Below are 15,639 nucleotides of genomic sequence, written 5' to 3'. Positions count from 1 at the left end.
CAAAGATGGAGGTCTTCTAATGAGCTTAAAATCCCAGAACCATTATCTCACCCTTTCTTGTTGTCCTCCACCTGGATCCCAACAGAGTGGTACTCCCGCGAACCTTTGCTTTCAGACTCAGAGTCCGTGGCTGCTTCCACCTAATGTGAAGAAATGATACAAACCAACAGTGCTTCTCATTATGTGAGCTTCCATTCCCCAGTGCCTCTGGGTTTATTGGTTCGGGACCGGACGGAGCACCTTAACTGTACACAGCCTGTCAGAAAGTAAACACTGTATGATTTATGGAGGCAGCAAAGGCAACGAGACAGAGGAGGTTTCCTGCAGAGGATTTTAGGTTTCTACGGAAGTTAATCTAAAAAAAATTAGAAAAAGGGGAACGTGCTGTATGTTATATTGCACAATACATAATGTCTAAAAAAAAGCTAATTTTTGTCATAAATGTTCATAGTTCTAGCATTTAGAATATTTAGGCTGTTGCCTTGCTTCAGTTCGGTGATGAAAATAATCACCACATATCAGGCGTCAGCTTCACCGAGATTCTTTAGCATCTTTCAGCTCAGCGTTTGGGTTTTTACAGCCCACAACGTTACTGGTTTGGTTCACTCACACCGCTCCAATCAGCATCCTTTCTGAACACGGGCGGCACATTTAGCTCCGATACACCCGCCGCACTCTACCTGCCCAGCAGCAAAAATGAGAACCAGCTGGTGATCAAAGCGCAATAATTTAGCAGCTGAACAGCCAGATATGTTGCTCAGAGGTTGGTTTAGACCAAAGAAAAGCCAAAAGGAGAGTGAATATTGGATTTGCATTCATCAAGTGGCCAGAAACACGACTTCAAATGAGTGCTGACGTTGCTGCACGTCGTGTAAATAGGCAACTGTTCAATAGATGGCAAAAGCCCCAAGAAAAATGCTCAGTACTTTCAAGTTAGATGGTATGGATTGGTCTTTGTCAAGTATCCACAGCCGTGCGACCACACAGTGACAGATAGGGCAACATCAGTGGATATTATGGGATGGGAAGGAAGAGTGACTGATGATGATCCTGCCTGGCCCTGCATGGCTGCCATCCTGATCCAGGAGCCCGGGCCCAGAGCCCCTTCATCGCCGCCTGCACCGCTCCCCGGAGCCCCATGTCTTACCGACTTTATGGAAACCCCGTCAGTGCTCACCATTTCTGCTACGCTCTTCTATCCATCTGTATCTGTCACTTCTCCCTGGTTCCTCCTGTTGTTTGTCTTCAACAAATAAGTTCTTTGCTTTCTCTCTTTGACTAGCATTGACAATGTTCTGCTGGCTTACTGTCACAATTGTTGCTTTTATTTTGCTGTCTTAAGCTTTTCTTTTCTTTTTGTCATTTCACTATTTCTCCTTTAGTGACTGTGACTACCAGATAAGATGTGATGTGATGGTAGAGAGTGGTCGAATACAAGACCGGGGCGATTCAGAGAAAAACAGATGTCGCGATATTTTTGACCAAATCCCTCAATATTGATATCGCAACGATATTGTAGAGTTCACAAAGGTGCTTTTTACAAAATATTTCCAAAATGATATTTTGGATAAATAATCATTAATGTGGATATAATGACTAAGTGGGTTAAGGCAATTAATAGAACAGCTAGAACAGTCTTGAAGTTCCGAAAATCACTTTACCGTAATGCCGCCTTTAAAAGCAGGAAAAGACAACACTTATGCCATATTATTGACGATACCTGGTCACATATCATGATATTGATATATTATCAATATATTGCCCAGCCCTACCGGATAATGAGAGAGATGTACAGCTGCTGTCCAATATTTTGGTTTATGGCCAAATATCGATAATATAACACTAATGACATTCCCATCAGCCTCAGATGTACTCTGTGTTTGGTGCTAATTAGCAAATGTTAGCACCGCTGAGCCTAAGGAATCACTCAATGAGCTGCTAGGGTGGCTAAAAGATAAATCTGAGTATGTTCCTGTACTACCAAGAACATCATCTCTGCCTTCTCCACCACAAATATCAATATGAGGCCTTTACATCGTCTGGCATTCACAAATCTTCAGCTCGATGTGCTGTTATGGCTATGAGAGTGAGTCAAAGGCGCTGGTTCGAAATAGGGCATGCCTCTGCTGTGAGGAAATGTCAACGCGACCGTTAGTATTGAAGCTTGGAGTGACATTTTTGGAGAGCCATTTTGTATACCATCAGGCAGTTTGGCTGAAGCCGTTAGCAGGGATGAAATGTGTGTGGCGCTGCTCGCTGAGGTGACCTCCACTGCTTTGTGTTCGAAGCGGAGCAAAGTCCACCTCATGAAAAGAGAATGAGTTTCATGTCTGTGATGGATGAGGACTGAAGGAGGACAAAACGTCCAGGAGGCTTTAGAGAGGCGGGAGATTTATGTCCAGCAGGCTTACCTACCCTGAAGATGTCTTGGTCTACCTACATAGAGATACGCCGGTGTGCACACACACACACACACACACACACACACACACACCGCATCAGTAATTACAGTCACATCGTCAGCACAGGTGTGGAAACTGGGAGCATCAGCACAAAGTTGAACAGAGCCACTGTGCCTTTCATCCGAAACACACAAACACCGCCTGGTGACATTTCCCGGCCAAAGACGGCGCTTAAGGTTAAAAGCTTCGACTTCCCTCGTCGAACGACGTCATTACTTCTCCAATTAAAACTATTTCTGTAAATACATCAATTACTATTCTAGAACACAAACATGTCTCAGCTTTAGCTAATGTGCATCCAAGGCAACTATAGAGCGGTCCTTAAGGACAACAGGAAGTCAGACAACAACACGTCCGCATGGTCAAAGATCAAAGATCAAAGATGCGTCGACCCCGTCTAAGATAGAGGTGTCAAACAGGAAATGGCAAATCAATACAGTGGCAGACTAATTGAGGTTAATTATACAGTCAGTAGTAGGTGAAAGCAGACTGATTGGCCATGTGATATTATGTCGATGCAGGACGAAGTTGTCTGCATTATAGATAAATCAATACTTGCCCCTAGAGTTGCCTGCTGCGACACATTATTGTCATCTCATCTAAACTGGCAGGCAACAATGTAGTTATGGAGAGCAGCTCACACCCACTCCACACATAAAGAAAGTGTCAAACTTTTGCAATTTGGATATTTTTTTGCTATTCATTGAGGTAGCAATTAAATATTTCTTGGCGCATGTAATTGGAGCAGTTCTCTCAAGGAAATTCTCTAAAAATCAACGACTGCTTAAGAACTCATCTAACCAAATTATATTTGAAATAACTAACTCTGAATTACAATCAGAATAGAAAAATTAAGAAAACATCCTGGGAAATTTGGCCCAGTTAAGTAAAGCATTACTGTATTATTTCCCAACATGCTCTCTTGGAATGCTCTTTTAAAGCCCACACCATGAAGCGAGAAGTCTGGTGTAGAATGAATAAACTATAAATACATTTATATTTGTTTTATTAAATAAATTGACCTCCACCAGGTTGATAAAATGCCAAAATTCACAAAAGAGATATGACCTCAGTGTGCTCAATGTGAACTCCCTACAACTATGATGTAGAAGCTGCCCACTCGACATTTTAGTCCCTCTTGGATGTTTCTGTAAATGTAGACATTTACTGCACCTGCCTCGGTAATTAAAAGTGATTATGGACTCAACACACATCACTGGAGCCTATTTTAAAGCCAATATAATTCCCTGTCGCTCTCACTCACACGCATACAAATACATTTACTTGCTCCCTTGCTACTCGTTCCTTTAATTCACGTTCACTTCCTCTAAAAAGCGAGGATAAACACTGTCCCCTATAGTTATCTCTCCCACACTCACACATTTGATTTGTATTCCCCCCCTGTTCGTCATGAATTAACTGAATTAGAGCTGCATGCCGGGTGATTTGGAAAGGTGGCGCAACCACTGCGTGCAGCCCAAGTTCGCTGAAGCGTGACAACGAGGTTTTTTTTTCTCCGTGTTGCAGTTCTGCCGTTTGAAATTAGCACTCCTCAGTGTGGTTAGGTGCTCTGATCATCCCTTGGATGGAAACAGGAAACTGTACGTGTATTGCACGTGTGTGAGGTAATTTGGTTCCTGAGAGAAAGAGAAAGAGATGCGGCGACTAAGACGCTGAATGAATGAGTGAGTGAGGAAGTCATACGATCAATAAAGGAGTCATGGAGTGAACACTTTGGGGCCTGAGTGAGCAAATGAATGAATGTGAGATGGACTAATGTTTGGCATGTGAGTGAATCAAGATGTTTTACACGAGGCAGGTAATTACTGGAACCTGGTTACTGTGAAACCTGCATTTACATTCAACATTCATCCGACTATATTTGTGGAACGGGGCTGGCATTTCTACATGTATTAGTGATTACTGATGATGGATCAGTTACAGGCTCTGTTGTGAGAAAGCAGCTTATTTTAAACATATCAGTTTTAGTATCAGTTACTCGCGCATTGGATTTGGCCCAACGCACAAATCATGTTCACAGCTTAATGAGGATGGCCAGAGTACAAATGCAACTTATTAAAAGTTTGAATCTAGCGACCAATAGGCCCATTAAAATATTACTAAGACATAAAATGCAGATTTCTCAGGTGTGAAAATATTTCCAGGCTTCGTATTGCCCCCTGTAGTTTTCGATTTTTACCAACACATTTTTCTGTTTTCCCCACGCAGACTTTAAAACTGCAATATAGTAACTTTGGTCAGTCAAGCTAAAGTCTAAAAATCTGCAGTGGAGGTTTCTCATATAAATTACAGTACATCACTTTAATAGACTGCTAGAACTAATGTGTTGGAGGCTATTTTTAATTGCTCCCATTTACACGTTACAGTGAGATGTACTGTCTGGGCAAAACCTGCTGCTGGGTATTCTCTAACTTTGGATGTGAAACAACGCAGCGAGTGTAGCAGGATCAATTGACTTTGAAGGGATTATTTATTCTCTGGCTGACTCCCCGATGGCAACATCTGACAGTCAATGGCTTCTGTGTAATTTGGGTGTTAGGCCAATCTCCAGCCAACTCTTCTTAATATCACCTCGAAAAAACAACAACACAGCAATTACCCTTAAAGGAGTGCTTGATTTATTTGCGCGAAAAACTTGAACATCGCCCAATGACATTCACACACCTGCAGCATGAGATTAATGAAGTGGTCGGCTTTTCTCCCTTGAAATATTTGAAAGGTTTAACTTTGTCCTGGACTTTTGAGTAAATCGCTTTAATTACTGAGTATAGGAGGGAGAGATTAATGAATCTAGACGGTGACAAGGGGAAATAATGACGATAAAGATGGTTTAGTGGCTCAGAAGAAGAAAACAGAAAATGACCAAGCCGTGAGCAATGGCTTTGAAAATCTCAAATTCGCACAATACCTTTGAGAGTCTGCTTTGATGAAATACCATAACTGGCCCTGAGGTGATGGTGTGAGCTGACACTGATTCCTCAGCCTTTGTTGCGCAACCTTTAGACTGCAGCTGGAGATCAACAACACCAGGACCTCAGCTTGTATCAGAGAATGAGGCAGACAAATCCAAGATTAAGATCACACAGAGTGGGAGGTGGAGAGAGAGAGACAAAGAGAAAAAGGGGAGAGAAAGAGAGAGAAGGAGAGAGGGAGCGTGAGGTTGGAGAGAAAGAGAAACAGCTATAGTAAATGGAGGAGGAGTGAATGAACCATGGAGTGAACTTCATTCACTACAACCTGCTCCAGCATGAGGTGAATCTTAATTGATGGATTGCGGTAAGATGACTCACTCTTGCTATTTTTAGCTGCTGAAAAGAGAACATTGAGTTGTGTGTGTTTGAGTATTCTGTATTATTATGCAGCCATGCATTGGTCCCATGTGAGATCTTCTCATTATTAACACTCTGAGACCAGACTAACCTGTATCCCTATAGAGGATCGAGGGGTCTTCAAGTACTCCTCGGCCTTCGACACCAGGATGGCCTTGTCGCAGGTGAGCACCGAGCTGTGGCTGTCTGTGGACGGGTGTCTTTTTCCGGCCATGACTCCGGCGGCCTCCATGGCTATGGTCACAGCCTTGGCGCTGTCCAGGCTGTCGGTGGAGTTGTAAAGGGCCCTGCCTGGGTTCAGGCCCAGGCTGAGGCCGTCGGGGGCCCACATCCCGCCGTGAGGGTGCCTCCCCTCATGGTAGGCGTCCTGGGTGGACTCGGTGCTGCTCTGGGCCGTGATGGAGATGAGGGGTTTGGAAGTGGTACGGGGCGGGACTGGAGGAGGGGCCTTTTTGTAGTTGGGTGTGTAGGTGATGGCTGGAAGAGGTGAAAAGACATAATTATTCGAAAGAGTTAATTTATAATGAAATAAAAAATATTCAAATGCTGCATTTATATTATCGTGTCACTGCCATTATGGAACTTTATATGTACTGTATAAGTTCAATGGCACGTTATTTAAAAGTTACTACAGCTCAAGAAAATATAACTTTGTTAAGTTTTCATGATTTAAGAATGTAATAAAGTTAATCCTGTAAAGGAGGAAAAGTGAAGTAAATTCCCAACCATCCACAGAAAGTTTGTACTAAATCATAAATATTCCCTCTGGTGTTTGACATCATCCTTTATAAATTCTATGTTATAAAGTAACGCTTTGAATAACAATACCTAATTCTCAACTCCACCACATGCACCATCCGTCAGGTTGATGATATTCTATATCTTTATTATTTTATTAATGCCAACAATAATGAATTAAAACCAGAACCAACAATGCATTAGTCTGTCTCCTCATACTGTCTGACTTCACTACCCTGTGTGTGGCAGCAAGTCTACTTTATATGATCCTACTATATAAATACAATGTATTATTATTACCAAGGACATAAAATCAACAAATTTTAAATCAATTCATAAAACAGCTGGACACTCAAACTGGAGTAAATTGGGAATTTATTGGGAACTATTTTCAGCGGCGGATTAATACACATTAGGAGCTGTAGTTATTATTTTGTGGGATCAACTCAAAATAAACTGCAGTGCCTGAGTTCATGGTAACGAAGAAACATGTCACCCAGTGGCTCATTGATGTGGACATGGCACAAATATTGAATCAGTTGGATCAATTCGTTATTGGTTATTGGTAAAAAAATAAATAAAGTGTAGAATATCACCAGACTTTTCCTTTAATCCTCTGCCATGTATCCGTCGAACCTCTTCATTGCCTTCATTGTGTTATTTTCCTCGTAGTTTGAATGTTCAGGTCATAATAAACCTTCTCGATACTTATTTAACAGGCGATCACATGATCAAGCTACTGGGTCTTACCAGACGGTTCTGGGCACCTTTTTCTTTTTTTTGTCCAAATATTAATTTCACTGCAACATGGAACACGGTATGTGTGTGAATCTACACACTCCTCCCAAGATCAGTATATGGCAGAGACATCATGCAGGCACCGCACATTTGTCATATGACAACAAGCCGTAAAAAGGAAAGCACCTTCCAGTGTAATTAGCGATTCATGTTATTGCTTAATTAACTCACTTTCATTACCTGACGACCTCATTAACATACGCGACGAGCTATTATATCACGGCGACTATGATGGGACGTTAGGCAGCAACACCGTTTGTTTCACAACTTGATAAAATATAGCTGGTTACTGAATATGTCTGAGCATAATTCATGGCAAACTGCTGATCATCTTATCGATCCAAGCTCCTCGGCTGAGTGGGTACCTTCTGTTCAAAGAGGCGCGTTTGCCCAGCCTGGTCTCGTGAGTTACGTTTCGAGGGGGAAAGTATTTCATCGTGGATTACATTTGCTTTTAATTAAGTTTCACATAAGTGCAGCTTAGTGGTATGGGAACGTAGTTTTGTAAAAGACAGGGTTAGATGCAGAAACCTCGGTCCTCCCCTTATGTTCAGGCAGGGAATGGTTGGAAATGTGGGCAACAACAAGTTAAAAGCTCTGAATGAATATTTTTGGGAATAATGAATAAGTCGATGGAGTAACAGAGAACTCCAAAGCCTCTGTGACATGAGGCACTCATCAGACATGGACGGAAAAAAAAAACAGAGAAGTAATCAAGAGTACTCATGTGTGGAGGATCCTGGTGAGGAGATACCGCTCAAAGAAGCCTGGCAGCTCTCATCTTCTTATTCTGTCCATTTCATGACAGAAAGAAGGGGGGGGATTACTTCTTTCAAGTGCAAATGAGAACATGGACTTAATCCACAGAGAGATGGACTTGAGGAACGGGTCACGAACGCCTTCTAAGCCTGACGTGTCTGTATTTTCAAACAAGGCTTTCTAGAGGAAAAGCTCAGTCGGTGTGGTTACGGGCTGAAGAATCTGAAGCGCAAGCTGTGCTCGGTGCGTTTTGATCAAAGCTGAGAGCGTGCCAGGTACCTCAGAGCCAGAAACAGAAGAAAGAGATAAGGCGAAGAGGAAGAACACCGAGTCACGCTGCAGGTTAAGTTATGGGTTATCGTTTTCCTTGACAAAGAGGTAAACCGGGTTGAACTCTGTGTTTGTTTCTGTCTTACAAATGCTTACATCACACAGAGCAATTAAGCAAGTCCTTACGAGACCGAAATGTGATCTATTTTGAGTTCTAATGAGCTGCACCCCCCACGCAGACTCCCAAAAGTTGTGCCAGAGAATTGATAGCATTTCAGCCTAATTACACTGTAGCCTGAGCACATTGTTGTCTGAAACAAGGGAAAGGTTTTCTTCTAGTTTGCAACCTTTTTTACAAAGAGCATCATTAAAGGTGAGAATACAAACCCAGGGCTATATTTACCTCGAACCGGAGACACCTTTTGGCCTCTTTCTCATTGATGCTTTGGTTGTGTTTATAAATAGCTAGATGTCTGGTCTATGAAGAGTGTTATGCTCCGGGGGCTCCATGACTCATGCTGCTGTCCATTCACAAAATTAACTTCTCATGGCTGAAGAGATGCATTAGGGGAGAACAAGTAAGAGAGAAAATAGAGATGTAGAGGTGAGAGGGGGGACAAGAGGAGAGTGGATCCGTGCCGACAGGATGAGAGGCTGAGAGAGAGGGTTTGTGTGTGTGTGTGTGTGTGTGTGTGTGTGTGTGTGTGTGTGTGTGAGATAGAGAGTGGAAGATAAATCAGGGAGCGAGGAGAGAAAAAAAGTAGGAAAGAGATGACCCATTCAGGGTTCATGATTCAGCAGGAGGACCAAAATAGAGCCATTATTACCCAGCCAGTCGTGCAAAGGGGAGTCATAATTCCTGCTCCCATCTTGGCAGTGGCAGCGTTACTCAGCATTTAAGATTTCATCTGAAGTCAACACAGCCCTGTGCACTGTAAGCGAGTGAGCGTGCGCGGGCCGTGTTGACATCAACAAAATGATTCACCACAATCATACAAAAATGTGAAAAATAAAGCGGTGTGCAGACTCTCATAAGCATGAGAGGTGTTCACAAAACGAAGCTCATCAATTGCAATAAACTGTCATATTGAACATCGTGTTGCCTGTTTCATCAGACAAAGTACTGAACGACCACAGCTGGATTAACCATGAGGCGAGGCAACTGCGGCTCACTGTGGTTGTGCTGACAGTAATTTAATTAATTGCAGATTTTTGGCAAGGAATTTGCCCTACAATATCAAGGTGCGTCCTGCGTTACCTAATCTTGTGGCCCCGTCTTGTTTTCAGATTTAATTTCGGCTTTTATCAGTGGTTTCTCAAACCGTCGGGAAATCCACTGCAAGGCTAGGGGGGGGGGGGGGGGGGGGGGGGGGATTGCAGGGCGCATCCAAAGTTTAATTAATTCGATTTATCAGATTCATTTGTGAAGGAACAATGGCCGAGCAAGCATGGCTATCAAGATATACTCAGACAGTAAAGCAACATGTGAAGTAGAAGATGGTCAGATTTTGGACAAGGAAGAAATAAAAAAGACACCAAGCTCAACAAAGCAATTAGTGGGGAGTGTAAATTCATATTTTTGAGCCAGTGCTTAATATGGCGCATATTCCTAAAGAACGTTGTGCTTAACCAAATGGCCTAAAACTGACACGTGGAAAACTAAGGACAAGGTAGCGCACCAACATTTAGGAACCGTTTTCTGGTTCATTGCGGAACCACAGAAGAACTTATTATGTAGCATGCATTCAAATATACAAACACTAGTTTGGATCTAAAGCCATTTAGCGTCTAAACAATTGTCAATATGCCTCCATAGACATCTCCATGATAGCAACGTGTTTCCTTGTATACCAGGTTTCAGGAAACAGTATGTACGAGTACAGATTAAAAGAGGTATGTGAACAGCGGCATCTTTAGAAGCTGCTTAATGTATTCATTGTGAATACTCCATTTAATCTCTCTCTCTCTCTCTCTCTCTCTCTCACACACACACACACACACACACACACACACACACACACACACAGTACAAGTACAAACAACTACCAGTGTGCCAGTGAGTTTGATTAACGTCAGACACAAAGGCAGTGATTCAACCACTCCATCTCTGTAGGACCTCTCTATTTATCAGGACTGGCTTGTATGCTAACATGGGGGTGGGGTAGGGGGGAGCTGAGTGACACGTCGTTAAGAGTCTTTCTTCCCCGTTGGATTTATCACTGTAAAGGAAATGCAGCAGTTTGTTTTGCAGCAGGCTTTTAAGGATATGTAAATGATCTTGGGGCGAGGGAGGGAGAGGAAGACCGATGGCCAACTCCGTTATTGGCACTGTGAGCGTTGCAAACAATAAAGACATTGTTATAAAAAAAATAGCTAACTATAGATCACCAAAAAAACCCAAAACAGACTCAGAGTCTTTACTCCAACTCGCTTAACCGACCCTGGATGGTTTGCAAAAGTTTAAAGATTGTGATGAAACGTCACGGCATGACTACAGTGTTAAACAGAAGGAGGAGGATTGTTTCTGGAAGGGAGGCGGAGTACAGGTGTAGCAGAGCAACTGCGTCCTCCAGTCAATCTAGCTGCTATGGAGTCAAGTGCTTCATGAAAAAACATGTTGTCGTGTGAATGACTCATTTTGTATTCAATAAACTCCTAATTGCTAGTTAGAATATCGCCGCTTGCTCGCTGCATGGTAACTCATAGTTCATTGAATGTGTGAGCAATTGCATAAGCATTGTTTCATAAACATCTTAACAGCAACTTGATCGAGGACAAACTCGAAGTTTCATTGAAATCTCTCGCGTCGAAACGGAGCAATGGAGGACGCCCCAGGTAGCAGGATTACCTGGGGTTTGTTGGGGAGTCCGATCAATGCTGCAGGTGGAGGGGAGGCAGAACTGGATCCCTGAAAACAAGGGAGTGGGGTGGGTATTCAGAAAAGTGGGCATTTCTGCCCAAACATAAAGTACAATCTATCCGCTACACAAAACACACGCAGAGCGGACGTTAAGTAACCAGCACTCACACAAATTGCTACTTTCTTTTCCATCTTTGAATGTTTACTTATTATACATATCTGGTGTTTATTGTATACCATTTCCAGATAGACGTGGAGAGACTTTTTTTTTTTATTTATTGAGGTTGGTGTAAATATGTAACTGCTACACTCTTACATGATGACCAAATATAGAAAATAGAGCACGTTTAATGAAATGAAAGGTCGAGTGTACTTCCATGGTGTAGCAGCACAGTTGCAGATGTTGGTCTTGTGTGATCCATACAAATCAGGGATAAATTGATTTTTTTTACCAGTCTGGGATGAGTGGAGATTACTTCTTGTTAACATTTTATGGAATTTTGCTGATGTGTTCTTGATACCATTAATAAATGCATTTGTTATTTGTAATAGGGTAAGAATTACTTTTCATTTCTGTTTTTATGAACGCATCACTATCATTTTGAATGTATTATGTGGTAAGTGCTTGTTTAGGCGCAAGACCACGATCCCAATTTAACCTTGTAATTGGAGAATGTTTCTGCAATTACACTCCCCTTAAACTGTATGACATTCACAATAAAGTAAAGTAGATGTATGCGGAAAGCAATCAAAACAATTACGTGAACTGCAGGAGAGCAGTTCACTCTTCTGTGGTTTCCTTGTAAAGCCTTTTAAATAATATAATGTAAATCTTGTGTTCTAGGAAACACAAAGACAGCTAGCATGTTTTTTTTTCCTGCTAAATCTACCTTCAATTAAGCAGACATTTCACAGCTACTCATCAGCATCATTGCCTCTGTTTCACTGTTATTATATGCATGGATCTTAACGCATGACTGTCCTGAAACAGTTTATATTTGGATTATATCTTATGAATACACTCGACGTTACTGCAGTATGTGCTACTTTTAGACAAATATGTCGCAAATGTAAACATGGAAGGGGTCCAGGGAGGAACGGGTGCCGCCTTTGATGCCAGTGAAATGAGCAAAAAAAAAAGAATACAACAATACAACCTAATTAACTTCCAACCCCTTTGAAAACCTTTCAGATTCAGTCAATTTAGCAAACTTCCATAAAGTGCTCTGCACATATTCAATTCGAGAGAACACACACAGGAAAATCCTTTTCTGGCAGCTCACTGATGTTCAGCTGAAAGATTCTTTTTGTTCCAGCACACTTTATTAGAGCACAGACTTCAGTGGGCGATTCCATATAGAGCCCATTAATTGGACAGATAGCACAGATATATCTTGTGATTTGCCTGGCTTTTTAGTCGTTCATTGCTGGTAGCAGAAGTCTGCGTATTCTGTGGCATGTAGGCTCCTTTCATCGCACTGAATATCAAAATGGAACAATGAACAGAACCAAATACTTACAATGAGGCACTGTATATGAAATGCACAAAATATTGAGGCCATCTGTCATGCACCGTTACATCGTTTTCATCATTCAGTATCACACATGTTATATAATATTTTGTACACCTCTTTTCAGGAAGGAGCACAGTTCAACATGTCATTACACTTATGTCCCAGTACTAAATTCTTAGTCTTTGATTCCTGAGCATTGAGATGATGTCTTACATTAAAAAAAAATCACCTCTCAACAAGGCCTGTTATTACTATAGTCAGATTAGCAGACAAATTAAATTGAATGTGTATTTTCTAGATACATTTACCCTTATACGTTGTGTGTATATATGCTGTATGTTAGGTAGCAAAGTGTATGCGCATGTGTAACATGAGGTTGCGTGTACTAAGAGGATACATACCATAACTGTACTGGTTTGTCATATTTGAGCGTGAATTTAAATAATGGGGGTTACTTTTCGATTTTCTGTTAACAGTACAATATTTGAGCTCAGTCAAGGCTTGTGCAAAACATCATTCCACAGCATCACACCCTTTTTCTTTATACCTGCAGAGTCCATCCACTGGCTCACATAGTAAACAGGATGTTTTTATAGTTATATGATAACTGCGAAGATTTACTTCACTCCACTCTAGAGTGACAATAAACAGAGAGCACAAAAATAAGTACAGGGAAGGAAAGTTTCCATCATCATTGCAAGGATTGTCAGGACCTTGTATACATTAGGCCATCTTGTCGTCTATAACAGAGCTCCAAAAGAGTCTCTTAAAATAGATGTGTCAAATGTCTTTGATGTAATACACTGACAGAACAAGAACATTCATTATTAGTGTATCCAATGATTAAAAAGGCAGTACTGTCATGGAAGATAATTCACATCAGTGGTGACAACAGCTTCAGAGAAATTCATACTGCTTTCAATACGTGTCTTTAAAGCAGGGCTGTTCAGTTAATTCATCACCACCAAGGGTTCATCGCATTCTTGCAGTATGGTGCAATCACTTGTTGTTTTTTTTCTGCTGCTACAAATGCAGTCTTTTTTCATGGAATATGACTGCAGGTTTGTGTATGAGGAAGTCCTTGCTTTGAATGCCAATGCTCACATGGCATTTAGATCTGCACGGTGCACTACAGCGTACTGGCAGCTATAAACCGTGAGCTATAAATATACTTTGAGCTACATTTTGTCTGCTGAGAATGAGGTATGAGCTCACAGAGTGAGGGACACGTATGTGATTTCTGCACTGTTGTACTCGTATCTCCCGCTCCAGAGTTCCACGCTGGCACTCCTGTGCATTAATTTTTGTTTCTGGCCCCTCCTCTGCCACCTGTACCACAGAAAGGCCTGCTCACTTGAGGACCTCTCCGGACTACCTGGGGTCTCTTCTTCCACAAGTTCCCCAAACTCCTGGGATTCAGCCATACATTCCAGTGTTTCTGCAATCATATCATCTGGCTCCATGGGTGCAAGATCCACTGAGGGTATGTCTTGGAGATCTGGTGGTGATGAATCTGTATCTGTTGGAATGGGATCTGGGGCTGGACTTGTGGGTCCGAAGTCTATTTCCAATGATGTATCAGGAGATACTGAACTCGGAGGGGATATTGTGACGGTGACCTGTGGTAGTGGGTCCTCATATAATTCTGAGGCTACATCCTGAAGCATGTGAGCTAAGCGATACTCAATAGCTGGATCCAAACAGACAGATTCTGTTGACAGTGCAGGATCCAAGGGGCACACTGTGGCAGGGTCAACAGTGGGTAGGGATGAACTTGAACCATCTGATTGGTAGAGCGGTGGTTCTAAATCCTCTGTAATAGATGGAGAGTCAACACTCAGGTCAAACGGATCTGGTTCAGGGTCCATGAACACCGAGTCAAGATCATCTTGATCAAAGGAAGTCAGCATGACTAAATCAAAGTGGACCAGATCGGCATGATATATAGGGGTGGTATCAAGTGGTTCAGGAAGGGGTGGCCACTCTGAGTCTTGGGACTCTGGGTCAGTGTCGGGTTGAGTTTCTACAAAAGTGGAAGCAGAAGCTGAGGCCGATGTCATTTGCTCTGGGAGAGGGTCAGAAGGATCATCTGGAAAGGTGATAATGGGCTCTGGATTTGTGTCACTATCAGTTGGACTTGTAGGAGAATCTGTGTCAAGGTACTCTGACACCACAATGGCTGGACATATGATGTCAGTCTCTAAATTACATGATGGAGCAGTATCAAGATCAAGTGTGGGTGTGTCACAGACTGAGAATGGGCCTTGACTAACAGGGTCAGATGAGGACACTATTGGTAAGTCTGATGGTTGTGATTCTAATTCTGTTGGGTCTGCAGGATCTGGATCATCTAATCCTGAATATGGTAGAGACACAGCAGCAGGGACTTGAGACACTGGATCTGGTTTTTCCACAGTGATAGGATCCGGAGGCTCTGAATCTGACATGATGTCATAATCACGTTCCTCAGGTGGAGACACAGTAACTACAGGAACTGGATATGGTAGCTGTATCTTATCTCCTTCAATTAGTTCTGGGTCTGTGGATTTCATGTCATCAGGGCGAGATGGTTCAGTATCTGAATAGGACTCATTGGCTGGGCCTATAGCTATTAGCTGTGGAGTGACTGGCATTTCTTGTTCCACTGTCACAGAATCCTGTGGGCTCTCAAGGGCTGCTTCTGAGGAAATTGGCACTGTCCCATGACTGGTGACTGGCTCATTAGTGACCATGTCAGATGAACTCACAATTGCACTGTCTGATAGCTCTAGCTCTGTTTCTGGTTTAGCTCTAGAGGGCAGAGCAGTCAAATCAAATGTCTCTGGTTCTGTTGCCCTAACAGAGCCTGGAAGTATTGGATCCAAAGAAAGTGGTATGGCACTCTCCAC

The 15,639-nt window shown here is 42.3% G+C and overlaps 1 protein-coding gene across 4 annotated transcripts in view; it reads right to left on the bottom strand.

The window, feature by feature from the left end:
- The window catches only part of dlgap2a (discs, large (Drosophila) homolog-associated protein 2a), a 37,926-nt gene that overhangs the window by 10,647 nt on the left and 11,640 nt on the right, over positions 1-15,639 (bottom strand). For 2 of the 4 annotated variants that reach the window (XM_068721570.1, XM_068721571.1), the window contains exons 5-7: positions 11,226-11,285; positions 5,904-6,289; positions 52-140 (exon numbers count right to left, since the gene is read on the bottom strand). In XM_068721570.1, coding sequence (XP_068577671.1) covers positions 52-140; positions 5,904-6,289; positions 11,226-11,285 — 535 coding nt within the window. The remainder of the gene's footprint in view (positions 1-51; positions 141-5,903; positions 6,290-11,225; positions 11,286-15,639) is intronic. The other 2 variants (XM_068721572.1, XM_068721573.1) reach the window with 1 other exon arrangement.

Source organism: Cebidichthys violaceus, unplaced genomic scaffold (genome assembly GCF_023349555.1).
Source record: "Cebidichthys violaceus isolate CVI_PGR_0920_01 unplaced genomic scaffold, fCebVio1.0.p SCAF_28, whole genome shotgun sequence".
NCBI classification, from domain to species: Eukaryota; Metazoa; Chordata; class Actinopteri; order Perciformes; family Stichaeidae; genus Cebidichthys; species Cebidichthys violaceus.
Note: the sequence above shows the minus strand (reverse complement) of the source record. Positions and strands in the feature narration are given on the sequence as shown.